At 33.7% G+C, this 24715-nt stretch overlaps 2 protein-coding genes across 5 annotated transcripts in view; one reads left to right on the forward strand and one right to left on the reverse strand.

Moving 5' to 3' along the window:
* The window catches only part of LOC106167632 (epsilon-sarcoglycan-like), a 97933-nt gene that overhangs the window by 11638 nt on the left and 61580 nt on the right, over nt 1-24715 (forward strand). The window lies entirely within an intron of this gene.
* LOC106153587 (G protein-coupled receptor dmsr-1) overlaps nt 7309-24715 on the reverse strand; it is a 65644-nt gene continuing 48237 nt past the window's right edge. For 2 of the 3 annotated variants that reach the window (XM_087015798.1, XM_013527564.2), the window contains one exon: nt 7309-10916. In XM_087015798.1, coding sequence (XP_086871924.1) covers nt 9233-10519 — 1287 coding nt within the window. In that variant the 5' untranslated portion in view covers nt 10520-10916 and the 3' untranslated portion in view covers nt 7309-9232. Of the gene's footprint in view, nt 10917-21007; nt 21735-24715 lie in introns of those variants that run through there. The other variant, XM_013527563.2, reaches the window with a different exon arrangement.

The raw sequence follows: 24715 nt of genomic DNA on the forward strand, positions 1-24715 counted from the left end.
TGCTTAAAACCTTTTAAAACTCCTTGAGGTGAAGGTTTATGTGTTAACTTTATTTTGACTTTTGACCAACTTTAAAATTTTCTGAGTACCAATTTCATGGTGTTGACAAAATAACAACATCCACAGTTCTAACACTGAAATGAAATTTCCATTTGTTTAATTAAGGTGGTTTTATTAAAACACTGTCAAAATTCTTGAAATCATACTACTCACAACATTTATGCAAGATAAGGAAAATATTTGTCTGTGTACGATTCTTTGCATCTAGACAGACATTGATTGTTGGATCCCTCTCAAAGTTCACCCGTGTGAATCTTGGCCCAAGCCCCTCTGTCCAAACCTTGTTCAGAAAGATCTGTCTCTTTTTATTGAGTTATTATGTACAGACACAGATGTGTCTGTATATATAGCCATCACCTGTGTCTGTCGTCATTGCCCTTGCTGTACACTTTCAGTGTTATACAAATAAAATGGAAAACATTTCACTTTTTGTCTTCAAACTTACAGAACTGAGGAATATTCATAAAACACAGTTCAAGTATGAAACTTGGCCTGATTGGTCCATTTTTCAAGTTTTGTTGTTTTTTTTCTTTTTTTAGCATATTTTATCCACCATTATACAAATAAAATGAAAACTGTTGTACCTTTTATCTTCAGACCTACAGAACTGATGCATATTCATTAAATACAGGTTAAGTTCGAAAAATCAGCTTGATCGGACAATTTTTCCAAAATACATGCTGTTTTTTTTTTTTTTTTTTTTTTTTTTTTTTGCTCTCTTTTTTCAGCATTATACAAACAAAATAAAAACCCTTAGAAGAATGGTTGACATACAGCTCATATTGGCAAAACAGCATGACTGGATTTTTTTCTTTCTTGTTGTCTGTACATTTGACACCTTTGCTGCCTTTTTTTGTCATGGTTGATGGCCCAGCAAAAAGTTCAGAATCTGGTTTCAAATGTTCTTTATATATTACTCAAAATGAATTTCATTAGATTTAGTCTCAATCCAGTCTGATTTTAAAATGTTTTTAAAAATGAGTAATTCTCCTACCAGATGGACAGACAGACAAGTTGACAGAAGTGTGAGCACTGTCTTCATTACTTGGTTATAAATATTATTTAAAAAGACAACAAATGGGAAAAAAGGGGAAAATGTAGGTAGCAAACCACTAGACTTCTTGGAAAGTGTACAGTTAGCCTCAACAAACATCATGCAATACTAGTCAGATTTATTGGGAGACCTGAAAGTCACAATAGATAATGTTAATATTTGGGGACTTTTGAGTACTATTTTTATTAAGGAGATGCAACTGGTATTGCTTGGTTCATTTTAACGAATTTAGAAGTCTTTCTTCATTTGGGAGATGTTCAAATAGGTTGAGAAAGAGGGAAGGGAAGTCTGTTTATCCTCCTGAGGTCATGGTACCTTGTCAGCTAGTATACAAACTTCTATTACTTACAAAAAGGTGAAAAGAAAAAGGCCAAGAACATGCCATGAATTTGACTTGCCTCTTTTCACCTTGGAATATTTAAAGTTCCCATTTCCTACTGATTTGAAGTTGCTCAGTAAGATAAGGAGGTGTGAAGAGTATAGAAAGCAACACTGTGAAATTACTCTCCGCTTTGATGCTGACAAAATAATGTAACTTTAATTTAGAGAAATTTTAATTTGCATACCACAAGTTTGAGAGTGACAGTGAAGTTGAAATGTTGGGAGGGAAGGTGGCCGGAAATCATTAATGATTGGCCTGCTACTGCATCAGATTCTCAAAAAATATATAAGAATTATTAGTTTTTTTGTTTTGTAAATAAGACTAAAATGCTTTGAAAAATTGCCTAAATTTGGATATATTCACAGAAAATCACAAGGCTAATTACAAACACACTTATGACAATTTAGTTTAGAAATCTGCTCTCATTTATGGGGATTTTAATTTCTTTATAAGGAGGCATTTTGAAATATTTATACAACATTTTATTTATAGAAAACAAAAAGGTAACCAAAGTTTAAACCAATTTCTTGCTGTTTGTATGGTTTTAACTGCTGTGTTGATAGAATTGGGTTTATTTTTAGTTCAGAGTTTCTCCCCAAATAGCATCACAGAGATGTAAACAAACAAGGTGTCCTCAGCTAGGGGCGTAATAAATTTATCACACATATAGTCATCCTGTACCCAGTAAACCCTGATCAGAAGAAGCAGACGAAACATAATTTGACATTTATGTCATTTTGATTGGCATTAGAGAGTACATGTTGTTTTGGGTGTCTCATTTCCTGATTCCTAGCCACGTCCTTAAAGTTTGGTGGCTGATACAGCTGTCATTTATTCCTCAGTGGGAAATACATAGTATCGAGGAGCAACAGGGAGTAAACCTGTTTTAATATTCCCAAGAAACACACAAACGGTTGGAATTTTGAATTGCGTATTGAGGTGAAATAAGTTAAATCTGCCACTTATTGGACCCATTGGTTGCAGACACTTTAGTGCAGAGAGGTTAATGGGGAAATATGAGGAAATCTAATAATAGATAGAAAAGAGAAACAAACAGCACATTTTGTTATTGTTTTCAAATGCCAACACCACGATACCAGTTAAGAAGTGCGTCTTCATGTTTCAATATGTGGACAGTTAAATCTAATTTATCATTTTTCTTTGTGGAGAGTTCTTTTATCTCAAATATACTGAAAAAAACATTTAGTATTTGCTCAGTGTTTTTATAAAAGTATTCAAAAACCTGTCTTTGCAGAAGAACGGACATTTTGTTATGGGCCTGAGTGCCACTGCATTGTAAACTGCCCTATTCCATGTAGAGTTTATTGCTGTGAACATTGGGATATCAACTAGCTCCATCTGTCCATGTCATTGGCTCTGACCACCACCCTCTCCTGATGTTTTTATTAGTGCAATAACTGACGAGCCATGAAATCATTTTAGATTAAATGCATGGAAGCTTTGCACACAAACAAGTTATCAGTCAAGTTCTTCAACAGGGCTTTATTAGATTCTTCTGACATTTAATGTCATAACTGTTGTATTCTTTTTAATTAAAAAAAAGTTCACTTCAGTTTTAGCACTTATTAGAAAAAAGGGGATTGCTGCCAGTAACACTTGCTTTTTCGAAATAATACCGTTGATATCAAGGATTTATCCATTACTCCTGTATGTGTCTTTTTTTTTTTTCTTTGTAAAATTCACTGTTTTATGATAAGTCACTTGGGTAAATAATCAAGTAAAGGTGATAAAAAAGGCAGACAGAGAAATCCAAGAAGTACCATTTTGTCCTGACATTGTTGATCAAAGTACTTATTATAATAGAAATTCTAGACACAGATATTGACTTATGGGAACATAGAAATTATATTTTATTGTCAACAGTATGAGATCAGACCCATCAAGTGGGCAAAACTACTCAACAAAATTAAAAACCTCAATTATTTTGTATGCTGAGTTATTGTAATGCCCTGTCAATGAATTACAACACATTATGTTCTCAGGGTTTTTTTTATGTGTAGTATCTTTACTAACAGCCAAGCATTCAAATGCCCAGGATGTTAGAGTGGGAGTAAGGGTCTGTTACAGAAAAGACTCTTGTGCATGGAAATTTGTATTAACTTTTAAAAGTTTGGTTTACTTTGACATTTGTTGAGCAATTTTATGAAATATTGTGCCTGTTTTATAACCACAAAGAAGTGGCTAATACATGGTATGATAGAAATTGATTATTATTTAGTGATTTTGAACTTAAAATATTTTATTTGATCTATGTTGAAAGTGTTATTAGGCTACTGATATCTGTGAATGAACATGATGTTTTCCTTTGTACTTGTTGACATTGTGTCTAGTGTTTTAAAAAATAGGTTTGAAAATTATGTTTTTAGTTTGTTTGTTTTTTAGTTGTTGCACATATATACCCATATTGCAGGCAAGTTTTCTGCCAGAACCTTCTCTTCTCTAATTGAATATTTCTTAGCCTTTCAACTGAAATAGACTCATGTTCTCTCTTGTACTTTTTTCCAGCACACATAATACAGGAGTCTGGGTATTGTGGGGAAAAAGTGGCTAAATATAATACCCTTGGCAGTCATGTTAAACTGCATTGGGACCATCACAATACTTGAAGGTGTAAGCATTGTCTATAATTATACAATGTGGGAAAATACTTGTTGAAATAATAATAGTAAAAGGGAGAAAGTGTAACATGATAACACAAATTGTCAATTCTCCACTTTTGCTGTTATGGGTTTTAACATATTTGGTCTTATTACGCATGTCTGATGATGAAAAACGTCATTATAAGACAGGATGGACAGCTATATCCAGGGGTTCTACTTGTTTAAATGTGAACAAAACAATATACTTGATTAACTCTGTATTATTTGTTGTGCACGATGTGCAAATAGTGTTTTTTTTTTCCTTGATTCACTTTTCATGTATATTTTCTATCAACCCAGCATTGGCTTTCAAATAAAGCACTGTTGCAGAAATTATATTTACATAATTCTCAAAATTAAATGCATTTATGTGTTGTTCATGAGGAAGTGGTAATAATACTAGCAGATGAACTTCATCTATTCCAACTTATTCATTAAATAGGTGTGTTGTCTTGAACTTGTATAAAGTCAAAGAGTATGGAATGCAGACAGCAAAATGGGGCAGGGACTAGGTTTTAAAATGTTGCTTGGTTTTACTTGGTATATGTGAAATGGCAGAAGAGGACAGCAGATGTTAAATATGTAGGATACAGGGATATAAAAATTGCTTGTTTTGTCTCATTTGTGGGTAGGGACATGGCCCACTTTGCACCTTCCCCCCCCCCCTCCCCACTTTTCCATTAACTTGTAGAATGGTGAATGGTATTTCTATACAAAATGTGAAAACTGAAAAGTAAATGAGGTGGGGAGGGGGGGAGAGAGAGAGAGAGAGAAACAACCAGAACCTTTTTGCAAGATCTGCTCTCCTCGAAATTAGTCATACTTTTGATATAGCAAATCAGAAAGTCTTGCAAGTTGAAAACCTGACCTTGGGAAACTCAAGATCAAAAAAGACTGTCTTATATAACAGTTGTGTGAGCAGGTTAAGATCAACAGTGGTTATTTAATCAGTTCAAAGGAAGTAAAATAACATAAGGCCAGCCTCTCATGGTCTTGATCATAAACAAAGAAAAAAAACTCCCTTAAGTAAAGGAAGTGTTTCCTCAGAGTAATTGCTACTGAAAGACGCTTATCAGTATCTTGCTCACCTGAAACCATTCAAAACTAGTGTTGTGGCTTGATTGCTAAAAGGCGTGTGCAGAAATGCTGATAAGAAAAATGACTGGATTTTGTCAGGATTTGATAACAAGGATACATTCACATTTACTCAAAGACCAGAAGCATATACTTGAAAATATCTTGATTACTGAAGAATAACACTTTTTTGTATTATTTTTCCAGCAGCAGATATTTTACGGTATCTTGTTTAATAAAAAATAACCCTATTCTTTTGTTGTTGTGATTGAAATACATGTTTGGTTTGACTCTGCATAGAAAAAAACTTTTATTTGAATTTTGCAAAACGTCAGAAAATATCACTTTCTATATCTGGATGTATTCAATCATATATTGTCCCACGTAGTCCCTGAGCTCTTTTTGCATTCATTTAGAGTTTGGCAAATTTTACATGAGTTAATTAAGAAGGCAGCACAGCTCTCAAATGTACAGGCAACAAGAAGGAAAAATAATCCAATCAAGTTGGTTTGCCAATTTGAGCTGTATGTAAATCATTCTTGTAAGTTACAAAAAAATAAGTAACACAGTTTTCCTTCTAGCGCATTTGTAGTGGCAGTACACAAAAATATTTTTTATCAGTTTCGATGCAATGTTACATTATGCTATACAGCTTATAATCACCATTAATTTTTTATTATGTACTGCAGGTAACATAGATATCAAGAAAATGTGACTAGCAAAGGTCTTCAGGCCCATGGAAATTCAAAGTCACACCTTGCCAAAATGCACACAAGTACTGAAATGTGTTATTTTCATTTTCAGCACATATAACATAATACAAAATGACTAATTTACTTTTTAAATAATATACTAAAAATTGTTTAAGGTGGGAAAAATTTCATTAAACAATTTTAAATGTCCAATTTGTTCTAATCTGAGATTTTGAACATAGTGAGGGATTGAATATGACAAACTGCACTGAATCATATAAAAAAAACAGCTTTATATACATCTCAGCAAATAGATGATTAGGATAAGACAATGAAACCACTCTTTTCAGGTTGGGGCCCAACTGAACAATAAGATTTGTTTTATATGGTGAACTTATCATACTGAGCTTGGTTTTCCTATGTTTGGTTGAACTCTGCAACCAAAAAAAAGCCTTGAACAGAAAATATGCATTTCCATCTACAGTATATATATATATATATATATATATATATATATATATATATATATATATATATATATATATATATATATATATGCATTTCCATCTACAGTATATATATATATATATATATATATATATATATAAGTAACCGTCATTTGTCCGCTCTTGGTGTTATGGGTTTTAGCATATTTGGTCTCAGGTTATGTGAGTTATACAACAAATGAAAAACACAAGCTACTAATGCAGTTTTAGAGGCAAAAATGATTCACCATTAAATACTGAGCTTAAAGAATGATTTGTAAATAATTTATTCTTTGGCAAAATCAATCGACAAATTGCATTTGTTTTATTTTGATTATTGTAGCCCTAAAAGCATTGTGACAATGAAAGGCATTAGATTGTTTTGCCAGTCAAGTAGTCATTGTTGAAAATAATATGTCTAGAAGTTATAGTATTATAGTTATTAAGGATTGCCAATTCTGCGCAATTCATACATTTTAGAAAATATCAATTTCCTTTGCTTTCACTTGATATTTTGCTTTCAATAACATGACAAATAGAAATTTTTGCATTATGTAAGTGTTATTTTGGCTATCCCGATTCAGAAAAAAAAGGATGTGTAAAAAAAGTTTTAATCAGTCATATTATTTATGAATTATGTACTAAAATATTTTCTTTTATTTTGACTGCCAACGGCTATTGCTGGAATAATTCCAAAAAAGGCAAAAAGATATTTGATGGCAATATTTGTGCCAAGTCATTGATTAAGCTGGCTTAATATGATGTTTATTGCAGACAGTTATTACACAGCTCAGTGGGTTGTGAAGTGTCCAACATTGTGTGAGCAGAAACATATGGATTTTTCAGCTGACTAACTGGCAAGAGCTCGATTCTTTCACCAAATTACACAGAAATGTCACAGTTCGGTATGTCAGGCATTTTATTATATCCCTTACAGTATTACCATGGAGTCTGTACAATTATTACCAGAATGCAATAGCAGTTGCCACTGTATCACAGTGACAGTCGTGTTGCTCCTTTTAAAGCATTTAACAGTACTAGCATAATTAACAACATGTTTATAATTACATTACTAATAGAGGAGAAGAACACATACCACCTTTATACATTAAATGGGTTCACTCATATGAGAGCATATTATTGTGATTGCTATTGCTTTAAAAATGCTTATTGACAAACATTCAGTTACCAGCACTTTTTAAGCTTCTTTCAAGTGATATTTCTAAACTTCACAAGTCAATCCACTTATATGCAGGACATTATAGGTGCTTAAGATAAGAAATCGTGCCTTGCTTTATGTATAAATATTTCTGCACTGCAAATGATGTAGGAGACTATGACAAGCAAATACTCACTTTTATAGTATCTCTAATAGTCATTTTTATCTAAAGATACCCCGTTATGCTACACAAAGAAGTCATTTCACATTAAACTGCCCTGTTGTTAAGTAGCATGGCCTTTTAGTGCATCTTTACCATCATACAAATCTCTCACAATACACAAACTGCATACTTTTTCAGCAAATCCTGTGCTAAAGGTTTTTATATTGGATTTTAAGTACAGTATGTAGCCAACTTAATACCTTTTTTCATGTGAGAGTAGCTAAAGATGAGTACTTTTAAATAATATAACAATTTCAGATAATTGTGCAAATATGAATTTGAATTCTTCATGATCCTAGATAGGTGCTAACTTTTAAATCTGTCACTGTAAGATAGCTGCTAACTTTTTTAAAGATTGGATTAATATATAAGAAAGCATTGAGCCTGTACACTTACTATTTGCAATACCTTTATATAGCAAGGTATATACATATATATAGATGTATGTCTGTGCCTCTGTTTCAAACTCTTTATATATATATATATATATATATATATATATATATATATATATATATATATATATATATATATATATATATATATATAAATTTACCTGTACTTTTATCAGTAACTGTTGATTTATTGCACCAGGAATACAATGAAATAATTAAGATTAACTGTCCAATTAACTTACGTATGTGTTGGTGCTTGTTGAAATATTAATAGCAGCTATTTGTGAATATTACTTCAAGAACATGAAAATTTGATAAGTCTGTTGTCCCTGAAAAAGTACAGTCTTATTTCACCACATCAGTGAAGCTTAAGCAATCACCTTGTCTGTCACCTGTATACCTCAACAATAGCAGGTAACAGAATTTCTCTATTTACACCATGTATGAAAACACATTGAGATGTTTTGATGAAAATATATACATATTCACTTCATTTTAACCTTGAAGTTTTTTTTCCTGTAGTAACCAGTTTGCCATTCGTACACACCTGTTGTCTGTACAGTGACATTGCACCAAAATCATTAGATGCCATTTTATGAGCAGTGATCATTATGGTTTTTCACCTTACTTGTCATATGAGTCCTCAAAAGCACCGATCCACATTGACATCAATTTGCTGTGACTAAGCCATTTACTCATATTGTTATCTTCTCATTGTTACTGTCTGTCAGCAAGTTACTGTCTGTGATCAAGATTTGATAATAAAGTTACCAACTATACCTTAACATGTCGATTGCCTTGTACATGAGGTATTCACATATGATGAGCTTGGTTACAGACAAGCATGACAAGTAAAACATTCTTTAAAATGTTCCTTGAAGCAAATGGTTGAATTTATGATACAACCAGTTTTGATTCTTGGTAATTGAAATTGTTTGGAATCGGATTCCATTTTTTAGCATATCCACAAATTTATGAACTGGAGATCTCTCTTTAAGTTTTTATTTACACAAACAGCAGTCAATCATGCCTACAGTTTCCTAGGTAGCTACACATAGCTCATGCCAGTGTTGTCTGTGGTGCTATGTCCATTCAGTGTTGCTCTTACCACCTTCAGCTTCAACCAGCCAGGCTTTCTGCGCTCTGGACACCAGGCAAAGAATATACTGATAAAGGTGTCCCTAAACTGTTTGCTCATTGTGCAGTAGAGAACAAAATTTATCGAGTTATTTAACAGTGCCACAGTGTCCATGATGTCTCCTAAAGGATTATACACGCTTTGAAAGAAATTCGGAATAATGCTGTTTAGAATTGTCATGATGCCTTGCGGTAGCTCTGTGATTAAGAACAGCATCACAACTAAAAGCAACATGGTTGTGGTACGATTGGTTTCTCGATGGCGTTCTGACTCGTCACGGCGCCCCTCTGACATTAACCTTGCTCTTCTTTGATTGGCCTTGTGTATGATGAGAATGAGCAAGACTGTTAGAATTGTCAGTACAAGGCATGGGATCAGTTTCACCAGGACTGCTTGCAGCCAGTAGTTTATTTCAGCAATTACATGGTACCTCTCGGCCAGTTCACTGTTGTCCACCCCATATATGAAAGAAGTCACATTAAGCATGGATGCATGTGGGTGGGTCTTATTACCAGAGGTGACCAGTAACTCCCTGGTGTCACAGAATCTTTTGACCCCATTCACCAAATAGTTTGGTAAACAAACAATTGCAGGAAGGATATATACCAGGGCCACAGTCGCCTGGGCGCGTTTCATGCTACAGAGACGGGGCCCATCCGAGGGATAGTGCATATACAGAAAACGGAATATTGCCAACACTATGGTTAACCATATTGCAACAGTGTGACACACTATTGTAAAACTGCTGTGGAATTGGAGGAACCTGATCCAGTGCATGTTGCGCGTTTTGAGAACATCCAGGATGGGATCTTTGAGGATGTAGAAGTGGACCGAGACTGGCAGATAGGAGAGCATGGTACCCAGGTCTGCCACTGCCAACCATGTGAGGATGAAATTAATAGAGGATCTCATGTTCTTGTGCTTTAGAGTAATAATGTTTGCAATATTTGCAATGATGCCAAATGTGCACACGACAGCACTTACATACCCATGGTACTGTGCATAGCTACGTGCAAAATCATGCAACATGGACTCCTGCTGTTCATAGACAAGTCCTTTTTCACACAGAGGCTGTGAGTAATTCGCATGGCCAATGACGATGGCATTTTCTGCTGTTTTGTTGTAGTCTTGAACACTGACATAAGTCCAGATATGAGGCCCTTCTGCCATGGTGACATCTAAAGATGGATGAGACATGGTTGAAACTCTAAAATTCTTCTGGCATGCTGGCACTCTGTCTTTTTCTTATATACCTCTGTTCACTTGTCAGTTATATGTTAAGGTTTCGTATAATGTAATCACAGCATGAAGAAACCTGTTTACTTGGCATATTTTTGATTATCCAATCAGAGTCCATAGAAGTCAATGGCTTAGTTGACTGGCGCTCCTCTTGATTGGACTATTGACTCCCAAAGATACCATATGTTTGGTGTTAGGCAACACAAGCCCCAATTAGACCGACTTCATTGTCAATATCCTGTGTTTTTAATGCACTTGTTATGATTAAGACCCACTGTTATGGCAAGATTCCCTGGTTTTGCTTGCCTTGTGTCAGAGCTGAGTGGGAATCCAGCCGTCTGCCTTGTCTGTACACCTGTAACGAGATGACATTTGGTAACAAGAAACAGTCAGATCAATGGAATGTATTTAAGTACACAGATTTTCCAACTGCCTTCTTAATTGGAGCTTTCATATGCAGTGTGGCATTCTGTTGATTGGTTGGTCAAGAAAGCTAAACCATACTGAGTAAACATTTTTGAAGTGATTCTGGTAAATGTAATGTTGACGGTGGTTGCTGCTGATAATTGACCATATGCATCCTTCATGCATATGTGTCCTCTTTGGTTATCCAAATGTACATCACAGTTTTGAGTGCTCTACATCTATAAGATTTGAGATTTTGATCTATGAACTGACTTAGGCAACATCATTTTTGAATGCATTTTCAAGCTCACATTAGATTAATTTTTCAGACTTTGATTTGAATTATTCAAAATGTCAGAAATAATGAAGTAATTATTGTCAATGCTGTAATGTGCAAAATGCCTGTATGAATTTAGGCGTTTTTCCTATTGGGAACTATTGCTGGCGTTTTGAATTACACAGAAACTTGTAACTGATGACTTGCAATTATGCTTGCATTACACTTACCATTCAGATTTCCAGTTATAATCATGCATTAATTGTAAATGTGATCATTATGAAGCATGGAAATCTTATCTTTACCCATGGAAACAAATTTAATCCTTTTCAAGTATATTTGTAGAAAAATATTGTTGAAGCAATTTATGTTCAGAAAATGTAACAGTGTAACAGCTCTTTTTTAAGTTTCTTTTTATCTATGTATTTAGCTGACCACATATTTCCAACCCCCATAATTGTATATTTTTATACCCTGTTTTTGAATATTGGTTAATTATTATTATTATTATTATTATTATTATTATTATTATTGTCCTTACTTAAAAATTGTAAAATTTGGTTGAAATTCACACCAGGTGATTGCTCAGAAATAGATATTGATTGTGGAGCATTTTGTTTCATAGCCTGAGAGAAGACTTTTCTGTAAAGATTGCCTGTGATAATAGGATTAAGGTTTTCCACCGTTATAAGTCCTCAGCTCATCAAACATTCAGTTTAAATTGTATAATGTAGATAATGGGCAAACTAAAGTTTTTCTTTCTGAAGCAGCTGTTATTCTGTATCTAAAATGTCATTTCTGATTTTGCATTAAAATGGTCATTTATATTTTAAAAAAAGGATATTAGATGGATATAAGGGCATTGTTTAAAAAATTGTTTGCATGGATATTATGATTAATCTTAGCCAATAGGGTTTCTTTGTTTTGATAGGTAATATTGCAAAATACACAAGCACCATTATTCACTAGGTTTGCTGTCCTTTTCATTTCTCTTGAAGAGGTTTGCGGGAAATGAACAGTTATTGATGTTTTTGGGCTAGCTTTTGAAGGTATACTAGACAGGCCTAAATATGATTCATCCATTAAAGGTTGTGATATTTCTGTTGTAAAACATAATACTTCCGTTGTGGAATAAGATATTTCTATTGACGTCTCTTGTATAATTGTTACCCACAATTTGCCTTCCTTTAAGTTTTGACATTAGGACACCCTCATTGCAGTGGCTAAGAAGCAAATGTTAAATAGCATATAATATGGCAGTATTATGGCATATTCCATGGAAACTTGACGTCATTAGGTTTTCCTTTCTTTACAATGAGTGCATAACCCAAACATTAGCTTTGTTAATAAGACAATATCTTACATAATTTAGTGTTTACTCCAGAGATTGTTGTATTATTAACCTTTTCAATGGGATTAAGACCTCCCTATATCATTGAGTGTGTTTCATTTGACATTTTGCACTGGCAAGTACGGATTTTTTCCCTGATGACATAATGATAGATTAAGGGAGGAAATACCTTTCTTTTGCCAAAAATATATTGATTTTTTTCGCACTACTTTGTCTATAGATATAATTATCTACCATCTGAGATAAAGAAATAAATGCTTTCTTAGTGAAAATGAGATTTTTCTTAATTTTTCTAAATAAATAGGAATATAAAGTTTTTTTCTCTCTCTCTTTTTTTTTTTTTTTTTTTTTTTTTTTTTTTTGTAAGCAGATAAATTCACTTGATATTTTACATATTTCATCGTGACTGACACAAAAGAAGCTTAGTTGCAATTTGTCAGTTCTAGCTATGCTGATTAGAGTTAAACCCTTTTCTAATGTGGGAAGGAATTGGAGCTGGTTTTAAACATAATTTGTGGACCAATTATGATTGGATATTGATATTTTTCATGATGATTATTTATGAATATTAGAAGAGCAGAATGGTATTTTAGTTTTTTTGTTAGCACTTTTATTTAAAAATAATGACCCTCAGTAGTCAGAAACCCACCAAAAAAGCCCAATTTCATGTTTTGCTGCACAGTGCCATAAGAATTTTATTGATAGCTGCTATGGCAACTTACAAGCCTTGATATCAAAAATGACATTTTACTTTTAAAATGCTGTCATTATGTTATCTTTGAGATTGCGGGACAGTATTTTAGAAATAAAATCTATAAATAATATATGATCATATCTTTTTGAATCATTTGCACTGCACATGGTAACGGTAGTTTTGTGACTGCCTGTGAAATGACTTATACCCCCCCCCTTTAATTCAGTAGTATAATTCATAAAAGCTAGTGTCTCTTTACGTGGATCGAAGTACACTTAGTTATCTTCTAGTCAATTTAGTGCCTTTTAGTTAATATGTATCTGAATGTATTTAAGATAATGTAATTTTCAAGATTATATTCCAGATTAACGTTCATTCTCCATGTCAAGCAAATTAATTTATCGTAATACATTGATGCCAGGAACTCATATTAAGCTAGGACCCATCATGCTAGTTTGATAGGTCCTTGTATTGGGTAGGCAAAAAAAAGGGGATTCCTCTGAGTTTCTATCCTGATATCTGTGACAGACCTAATGATACCGGTGGTGTTACTGAGATCGACAGCAATTAGTTGCCAGTTGGGTTATGAGGGATAACCATGTATTTGAAATCAATCAACAGAGAATCTGTAGGTCTTCTTTCTCATGAGAGCTGCCGTGTTAAGAACACAGTCACTACTAGCTTGTGAAGAGGACATTGGCATTTTTATTAAGACAGAGTTTTGAGATTAAAGGTTTGCCTGTATCGCAAATTTGATCTTCAGAATAAATTTTATCTTAGTATGTGTAGAACAGAATGGTAACTGTTTCAGAGTTTTTTCAACTGCTTTTCATGACAAAAAATTGTGAGGACTTTTGCCATGAGCTTTTGGCCATGCATTGTGCCTTGCTCATATGACTTATGGAATGAATGATTTCATGGTGGAAATTGAAAAATTCTGCCCTTCGTCTGTCTAATGGTGAGGGTTGTACATGATCAGTAACTGGGACCTTCCCCCATGCAACTTTAAGGCCTCATAAACAAAATAGCTGTTCACGATCTCAAGCCTCAGGTTTGTGATCGTGAACACCAAATTAATAACTCAAAATGCCATTTTATGGTGCAGACGTAAAAATAGTGGATGTGAGCAACAGCGAATTAATCCAGTTACTATTCCATGCAATATGTTCTGTATGTGCTGAAGATTGTTAAGAGAACATATTGAAAATAGTTCGGGGTTGAGAAGAAGAAGCCATATGTAAAAGCAGGAGACATGGTTGAAAGCTTGTCAAATTGTTCACACTCTCTTATGTGATGCTTGCAACCACTATTTATGTTTGGACCATGAAATGTGGTTTGAGTTGTCAATTCTTAAATCATTGTCTCGAGTTCACATATGGCAATTATCTTTTGTGAGGCTTGTCCCTCATGAAATCACTGTTTCTACATCTGATGTGGATCATTATTCTTAGAAATAATGTAGAAAAAACTTTCTCAAGTTTTAAATGGTGGTCATCAGTTTTTATTCTTTGAAATACATAATCACCACAATGAAATTTCCACAGAGCAGGCACTGTTGGATTCTGCATGGAAGCAGAAATTCTCAGACGCTTTCTGAAAACCTGGATTCACAAATTTGTTTGTAAACTGTCATTTCTCCCGTAAATGAAAAAGGCACCTTCTAGATGGGATTCATATTTTCTGCAGATTTTCTTCACACACTACTTACATCAATTCTACTGACATTTCCCATCCTAAATTGCTTTTTCTCTTCACTATAGCTATAGTTCTTGGAATAATTCTTTAAAAAATTGATGGATATTTGGACTCTTTGTTTTCTTTATATCTCATGGGAAATATCCTCAGATAAAGAACACATACAAGTGGCCAGGATGTTATCATCACAGTGAGGGTAGGTCTTCTGTGGTGTTATCATGAAATACATGTCTGGCCCTTCCAGTTACTTTATTTCTGCATAATGTCTACTTTATATATAACCATATTCTTGCTCAGATATTGAAAGATTTTGTTTTTCAAAGTTTGGCATTCTAGAAATGTGACCATTTGTACTTTAGTGAATTTTTTTTTATCCAATATGAGACTTCTATTTTTTTTTAACATTGTGATTTTTATGCTTAATTTTACTAAATACAAATACAAAAACATCTCATCAACTATGGCTTTGAAAAAGGGGTGAGTTTTGATCATATTTGTTTCCATTAAATTACACATTCTTTTATGAATATAAAATGATATGGTAGATATAATTAAGAATGTTTCTCTCACCATCAGTATTAAAAACTGAAGAATTTTATTAGTTTCTAGAAGTTACATGTGAACTGAAACATCTGTTTCATATGTAATCTTGGCCAGTATGCCCAAAGCTTATTTGCAAACTCTAAATAGGTGTGAAAGCACCCACATATTGTTAATTTTTTCAATAAATCTTTAGAATACAAACATGTTTCATGCTTATTACATTACCGAGTACAAACTTTATCCAGTTAAATATTTATGATTAAGAATGGATCAGTTTTTAATGTATGTCTTACAGTCCAATTTATAAGACTGCACAGGACCAAGAATGACATGTAATGAAATGATGGTACTGTATGTTTTTGGCACACACTCTCATTAGTCTTTTTTTGATGGTGATCACTGTTTCATTCTATCCAGAATTATTTGAATTACACTTCACCTTTAGTAGATAAATTACCTATTAGAAAGATGGTGATATCTCTTTGACTGCCATGGCTATATAGGATGCATGACAGCACATTCAGTAACTGGAACTCCACAAAGTTATTAGGGATTTCAGACTTAACATGCAATATTCATACTCCCAAAAAGAGAGTAGCTCCCTCTTGTATAGAAAATGAAGGAAACAAGGTCTGCTGCATTAGTCTAACCGCGCAATTCCAGAACCATGCAACTTCAAAAGAGACCGTCATGTTTTATCGTGCTTTGCAGAGAAGGAAAGATATTGCCTTTTGGGTAATATGAAAGAGTCTGGGGATTACATTCTTGGTATGTTTGCAGTGGGAAACTACATTTGGGATTTGATTTAAAACAACCTTTGAGAATTTTTAAAGACTAAATTTGCATATTGGTATCCATTTATCACTAAATACAAAACCAGTTGTAAGCTGCCAAAGAAACTTAAAAAGATAAGAGTAAAATTAAGAAAAATAACCCATGTGTAAGTTCGTACAACTAGAATGCTCTGTTATCTACAGGTTGCTTTTGTTGCATTAGAGAAAAAGACAGTATTGTTACTCATTCATTTTTCTACATAAAACCTTTTTCTGTTGCTTTTGTTCTTTATCTTTTGTGTTACCATACGTAAGTATAGAAAGAAGAATGATATATACTCACAGGAATAGCATGTCTACCCCTTGCTGTTACTAACTCTGAACTTTTCAGCTCCATGATTGATTACATGACTGCAGTAATGTGAAATTAAAAAAGAAGGCTTTTCACGTATAGTTAGATTCATAACATTGTGCTGCGATCTGTCAATATGCCGATGATGGTAATTATTATTAATTGCCACAAAGCATGCTCAAATTAATTGGTGCTCTTATTGAGCAAATGGTCGGTGTATGTTACGGACATATCTTTCACTTTCTACAAGACAAATCACTGAAAGTTGTGTTTCAAGTACAACTCACACACTGTTACTTCTCATAAGAATGTTCACTATGTTGCATATGCGAAAAGAAATAGCTGCCCATTGTCAGCGTTACCACATTATTACGGTATGTTCTACTACTCAGCTTTTTTATCCATAATTTCAAGACCTTATCTGACATCTAGTTTGAGATAACTTACCTGATTCAGTCAAATTTGTTTCATCAGAAAGCATTGGCAGCATACATAATTGAAAGAAATAAGTTTATCATTTTCCTACCTTGATATGTTGACACGAAGAAATGATTAAGTGATTTTTTAAGCAGTATTTTCAAACTGTGTACTTACACTGTGTTGTATGAGGTAACCTTAGTTGATGAATTGGTAGCACAAGTGCAATGAGTCGATTGCAATGCTGAAAAAGGCACACGCAGATCATATTCTCATACTGCAGTAGAACTAACAAAACACTGCATGTCTCTTTAATTTTTGATATTATTTGTCTAAAATTTAGACTTTTTATTTATTTTACATTTTTATCAATAGTGTAACTCTGTGGGATATCAGGTGTGGTGTCTGTTGAGTTAGCAACAAAACCACACATTATTGTAGAAAGTTTTTGTGGGAGGAGGATGGGATGGATGCCAAATACATTCTTCATAAAGACAGATGCTGGTAAAATCTGCTTCAACTCATTTTCTCTATGTGTGATTGCATCCAGACCATTTATCAGGTCTTTTTATTTGTTCTTCAGCATAAATCCACTTAATTAAGAAATGAAAAGTCCACTTTGTATGAATTGAATTAAATATCAAATTTTACAACATCGTTGCTATAATGAGGGGGACTTGGTCTAAAGTGAGTGTCATTGACATCTGATCATGTGCCAGTTGCATGATCTGGAATACGTATTGCTGAAGTACCAGTAATGTTTTTGAGCCATGCAGTGGTTATGTGAGTGTGACCAGTTGGCATGCAATAATCAAATGACATCTTGGCATTCAAGGTAAATGTGACTGCCCAAATGAGGAAATATAAATTTATTTACTTCTTTTTCCGTACAAGTTCGAATGCAGGGATCACTCGGTGCAGTAGATACAGCCGTTTGGAGTCATGTACTCGCAGAAAGTGCGTCATTTGTGGACAGTGAAATTATTTTGTCTTGGGGGCCTATTGTCTATAATGAATTTGGGCTGTGTACAAGAAAATTGTTCACAGAAATGTCCAACTGCCTCAGGTACCAAGAACTTTGATTAATCTGAGGAGTGGGAGAGACTTTCTGGAAAGATCCACAGAAAATATAGATATGTAATTAACCTAAAATGATGCACATAATCAATTCAGATTTGTGTCTTCTTTGAAATAGAAATGTTGATAAAGTGCACAATATTTCACCTACAGGCAATGTAATGTGGTTAACAAGTACATTCATCTTAAAGTAGTTGTGAAATATTTAACTTTGTTATCTAATGCATATGTAAAAGGTACTAATAAATTTTGTATTTATTTATTTATTTTTATTCATTTATTTATTTTTTAATGGGTAAAGTAGGGACAATTTTAAGGGAACTAAAAACTACCCAGAGGATTAAATCATTTGTAAGTTTGGGAATAAGGAACTGGAATTGGGGGGGGGGGGGTTACACTCCTGTTAATGTATACCTACGTTGTACATCCGCTTGCACAGTCATTTTTAATCAGAGGTTCTATACAATCTGAACAATCTGAGCTTTACAGTTTTGTATTTCAGGTCGAGGTAGGAAATTATCCAGTTATATTACTGTTAAAAGTCAATGCCCAGTGTTCCTCCTTGGTGCATTAATAAAACTGTCTTATCAAACCTCTCTGGAGAGACAGAACTGACAGAGGCAAAGCAGAGATGTACAAACTCTGTAGATATGAACTGTATTGTATGGATTGTTTCTAGTCAAGTTTGCCGCAGATATGGTACAACAAGTCAAGTGTTATGTTAATCCTTGGTTGAGAGATTTCATTTAGTTTTGAGCATTTTGTTTTCATTTGTGGGCGTGTACATGTGCTCCTGCCGATGTGTGTTTGTTAACTAAAAAAAGTGCTATCTCTTATTGCTGACCCTTCATTTATTCACATTAGAGTTCTTTTTCCAAAAGAAACTTCCAGATTCTGTTATTTTTATACGGAAACTCCAAGATAACATGCCGACCAACCCAGTGGGCTCTGCTTAATTTAAGTGTGATGCAGGGTTTCTGCATGTTTGGTTTGGTTTTCTCTTGTTGCTGCTAAACATCTAACGATTTCATGAACATCTTTGAGTCTGGTCAAAGAGAGATTTCAGCAACATTTGGCAGAAGTAATGTCAGGGGAGCCTGTTTCTGGAAATTTTCCGAGATGTTTACAATAAATATAGGTAATCAGTATATGGAAGGTTTTTTTTTCTAAAAAATGTTTTTAGAAAGAAACAGATAAATTTTAAAAAATTAAGTCAGTTGTGCTAGTTTAAAGGTATGCCTTTCTGAACTTTTTCTGCTCCAGTGATTCAAGATATGGCAGTAAATTTGAGTAGATACCTAGAGTGTGGCATTTCCCGAAGTGTTTTCTTTCCTGGATCTGTAAGTTAAGCAAAAAGATGAGGACAAATGCTGCACTGTTCCGATTACTAGGAATTTTTACACTTGAGACTGCCATGATTGTTTTCAGAAAAAAATCATTTGTTAACAAAAAAAGTCTTGTCCCAGGTGAAGGATTTACTATAATTTCAATTAGAGATAACATGTCTGAGTTTCTCATTATATATAAGGTGGAACAGAGAAGTATTTTTAGAATAATGTATGGATTATGCACTCATAAATGGCAGTTTGGAATCTGATTCAAAAATAATGACAGAGAAGTGTGTCTGGCATATGTTTAATACATTCCTTCCTCAAACTTTCTTTTCATTGGCAAAAAGGATAAATGGAATTGAGAATATTACATCTTCCACATTCAGGAAAATAAATACTTGAAACCAAAGTTAAATAAATAACACCATAATACCATCAGTTGCTATTATTCAACTAAACATTTGTGATTATTTAAAGACCTGCTGCAAGGTGTTAATGGAAAGTAACAGTGATGTAACTATAACAGCAGGTAAAACATGCTGTTCTTGAAGCCTTTCCAATATTTCATCATCTCATTCATATTTTTAGCAGAGGGCTTCCTATATATCAATAGTATAAGACTTGATAAATGTATATGTTTGATGTATAAATATCAGTGAATTTTTAAAAAAATATATGCAATAATTTAGAAATTATGGTTTGATTATGCTTACATCTTTACAGTTAATATTTAGATTAAAGCATTATCTTTTTTCATTGAAACTTTGCATTATTTGTTTTTTCCCATTGATTGTGCCCCTCCCCCTTCTACCTTTTTCTGTTGAAAGGCACTAGTTCAAGATTGGCATGTGTTATATTAGGATAGAATTCTGGAAGAGAAGGAGTTATCTGAATGTAAATGTTAATGTGCTTGTGTATCAGTTTGTCATGGTTTCTTAAAGATACATATGAAGCTAGAATAAATGCCCTGTAACATATATAAATTATTAGTACTAGTTCCTTACATTTACACAAATAAAATCTTCATGCCAAAAAAACAACCAAAATTAATCTTTCAAGCAGCAGAAAAAGAAGACTTTCAAACTGCACTTTCTGCAAATATCTTGATATATATTGACCCACGTATTACCCCCAATCTGTAAAGCACATAAAGTAAGCAGAAAATATTGGAACAAATGCAATTTTTTATGAAACAATGTGTTTGTATCCTACAATTAAAAACTTTTTGGTGGTGTTAAAATGGGTTAAGCACCAATAATTTGACAGAGGTACTCACTCTATATACATGTTTAATATGTTCCTAATTCAGATAGATAAGTATAAAGTACACCTGCAACTGGGTATACATGAATTATATATGTCATTTAAGTTGTTTCTGTTGATGTACAAATATATCATATATGTAAACTGTCAAATGTTACATATCGATTATTATATAAAGTAACCCTTTTATCTGACAGCAAATGACCAAAAACATTTGCCATTTAGCATAAAGTACAGTTTGAAAAAAAAAAACAAAGTTCTATCCTACCTGCAGTGAACTTTTTCTGAGCTGCTTTTATAAAGAAAAGTCCTCAGTTTTGTTTCAACAGTTTTGCTACTGAAAGCCTGTTTCTGTGTGTGTATTGAATATCGCCTTTACTACTAAACTTCTGTTCAGTTGTTTCCTGATGTCTCCCTGTCTTTGTAGCGTAATGGAATCATTGATCAGGAACTGTCTTGGGAAAACTATCCAGCTGCTTTAATTGAATGCGACTTCTCCAATGTGAAGATGTATAGTTAAGTCAGAAATACTTTTCTTCGAGCCAGCATGTTGTTCCTATGAGCTTATTGTCATCTATCAAGTTTTTACTACAGAACATGCAAGCTTATATATATATATATACCCTGTGCCTTGCTTCAGGAGGCTTACAAGTATTTGGTTTGAAACCAAGCTTTTTGTAAGCAGTTCTCCTTCAAATCTATTGGATGACATCACAGTGAACCTCAACCAATCACTTTGCTCTGCTTGTCTAAGATTGTGTTAAGTAGTGTCCAGAACCGATAACTTGAAAAGAAATATTTTCATTCTCATGGAATAACACACCTGCATGTAATATTTCAAGGCAAACATATCAGACATTAATTATTTACACTTACGAAAGTAACACTGTGGTAATTTGACTGCCAGTTTATCTGATCTCATTAAGGTAAAAAGGCCAAAAAAAAAAGATAAATGTATTAACACTCTTTATATACAGTTGAGTGAACATTGTGTTTTAGGTGTTGGTTATTGATGCCACAAGCATTTATGTGAATTAGAAGCATTTTGTGCAGTGAAGTGTCTCTTTTGGGAGAGCTGCAGTTCTGTATTAATGACTTCCCACTGCTCTCTGCTGTCCCTACCTAGGGTTACTGTGAACACTGACTATACTCAACAGGGGCTCCTGTTATTTTTGTATGTTTGGCCCCTATTAATTCCAAACTGGCATTGTTATGGTTCCTGGCAGTGTTCCAGGGCAAGTAAGACTAGGTGAAAGTGTTAAAGAATAAGTTGTAGAAACATAATAAAAAAGCTTCATTAGATACAGTAGAAAAACATGTTCACACTTTCTGCAGGAATCCTATCTTTTACCATTGTATGGCCTCGGCTTCCTTGAAATGGTTTTGAAAACATTTATGTTTCTAGGAATTAAATAGCTCAAACAATATATGGGAATTCAAATTTACGTTTTCACTCTTACAGTCACTTTTGGCAGATAAAGAAAACAAAGAAATAAAAGATGACATTTAAAGGAGTTTGGATAATAACCACAAAAGCGTTTTTTTTTAAAACAAGATTGAAAATGTTAGAGTAATATGCATTTTCTAGAAGCTTTAACACGCTTTTTACAAAAAAATACTACTTGGCAAATTGCAAGAGGCCAGTATGTTACACCTTAATTTATTTATCCTTATTTTAAGAAAGATCTTATCTTTGTCGATGAAGGCAATGGAAATACACCCTCATGTCATGCCTGATTTACTACTGCCCACACACATACAAAATTACTTTTAGTTCCACTGCAACATCTCCTATTTTCATACACACACTTTACTTCATATCTGTTTCAAATGAGATATCTGGAGTTCCAGGTTTCATGTTATCTGAGCCACTCATAAGTATGAACTACTGCTGCTACAGCACACCTTTCCCTCTGTTAAGACACATAAAGGAACTTTATTGAAATCAATCACTTGACAAGCAACAACTTGGTGATGATTTCCTTACTGCTTTATTGGAGTTTTATGATATCTGGCCTGCTTAACAAATCCATAACAGTGTTCAGGGAAACTGTTATCGAAATGACATTTTGAGGACGTTCACCACTTTTCTCGAAAAGCTAAAAAACCTGTTCATATATATGATAATGTATTTTTTATTTTTACCTTTGAATTTACAATAAAAATCCTAGACAGGTGAATTGGGTATACATAGATGTATTAAATGATTTCATTGAGATATTGTTTCTTTTGTTTGCGTAAGTTCATTTCACAAAAATACACTCATCTGAATCTAATCAAGAGGGAGACAATTATCTCTATTTTTTTGCTTTAATTTTCATTATGAAACCTTGATTGTAAAGGCAGACTTGGCAAAAGGAGATGAATTTTTTATCAACCATTGAGGTTGTCATTGATGTTCTGCAGTAGATGGTAAAATGTTTCAACTTCTGCCCTTGTGTTTTTTCTTTGTCTAGGCTGATGGATGGCCTTGAGAAAAGACATGAATAGACCTTCCAGGTGTTTCCAAGGCATATATTCATGTAAAGTTTCACACAATAAGACAGACGTCAATGCAACATGTTATGCTTAGAAAACAGTTTTAAATTGTGCCAAATAATACACATGGCACAGCCCATTAATATTACAGTCACTGTGAATCTCTTTTCAACTCTTCTACCTGCATAACATGCCTCACAGATACTAACATGTATATACAAGGTAAATGTTTCACACTCAGCCTATTTAGTAACCACCATAAGAAATGTTTTTATGATCTCTATCTGGAGAGTATAATTTTTATTTCCTGTTTTTGCCTTCTAAGTTGGTTTTCTTCTTTCTACACAGCCTTGAGAATGAAAACACTTTTTTCCTATAGCACATTTCAGACCAAGAGACAAACAAGGACAAATTGCAACATGGATTATTAATATATTAATTAAAAAAGGATCAGTCCAGATCATATGGGATAATAGAAGCTTAATGAAGAGTATATCCCTGCAGCACCTTGTCTTAATTCATTTTTCCAAGTAGAGTTTCTTATCACTGTTGGAGCTGGAAGATTGTCCATAATTACCTTTGTTTAACATGGCTCACAATGTTTTCAGTGGCATGATAAACATCCCAGAGGGATCTCGTCTGCTTACGTGTTTCATGACATGATATAATTGCTTCAAATTTTCAAATGCCTATCTCAGATATTTTAGTTTTTCAAGATTTATCATGGTCGGACACTGACTTTTGTATTATGTGACATACACAAAGCCAACAGACTTTTCAGAAGTTTTCATATAATATTTTTAAGCATAACTAAGATCGCATTCACAACGAGTTGAGCCATGGCTTTACAAATCCTGGAACTAAATATGGTGGATGCACATGAAAGAAAAACCGCCTAATCTTTTAATAGTCTCTCCGCCCCTCACATGCCTCCCCATGTGGGGTCCCAATGGAGCCGAGATTTGATGACCGTACCCTTGCAGGGACGATGCATGGGGAGGCGTGTGAGAGGCGGAGAGACTATTAAAAGATTAGGCGGTTTTTCTTTCATGTACGTCCGCCATATTTAGTTCCAGGATTTGTAAAGCAATGGCTCAACTTGTTGTGAATGCGATCTTACAAAAAAATCTCCTTTGGGGGACAGGGGGTTAGAAATGATTAACTCATGTTGTACTTTATTGAGTGATTGCAGTATAAGCATTCAACACATACTAACACCTCCCTTAATTCCTCTTCAGAAACAGGAGGTGCTAATGTATCTAGCAATACTCATATATACTTGACACCTACACTCTATCACAATAGATATGGTTGATTATCTGAATAGTTTCAAACAGGAATGGGTTTGCGGTGGTGATATACTGTTACAAGATTGCTTTTGCACAGTTTGCAAATATGAGTATTCTTTATGTCAGAATTATGAATTGCTGTCAAGTTTTTTATGAAGTTAGAATATTGAGAGATGACTTAAACTATATCACACAGCAAGAAATAGGAA

This window comes from Lingula anatina, chromosome 1 (assembly GCF_051362555.1).
Source record: "Lingula anatina isolate TDL-2025a chromosome 1, LinAna3.0, whole genome shotgun sequence".
Taxonomy (NCBI): Eukaryota; Metazoa; Brachiopoda; class Lingulata; order Lingulida; family Lingulidae; genus Lingula; species Lingula anatina.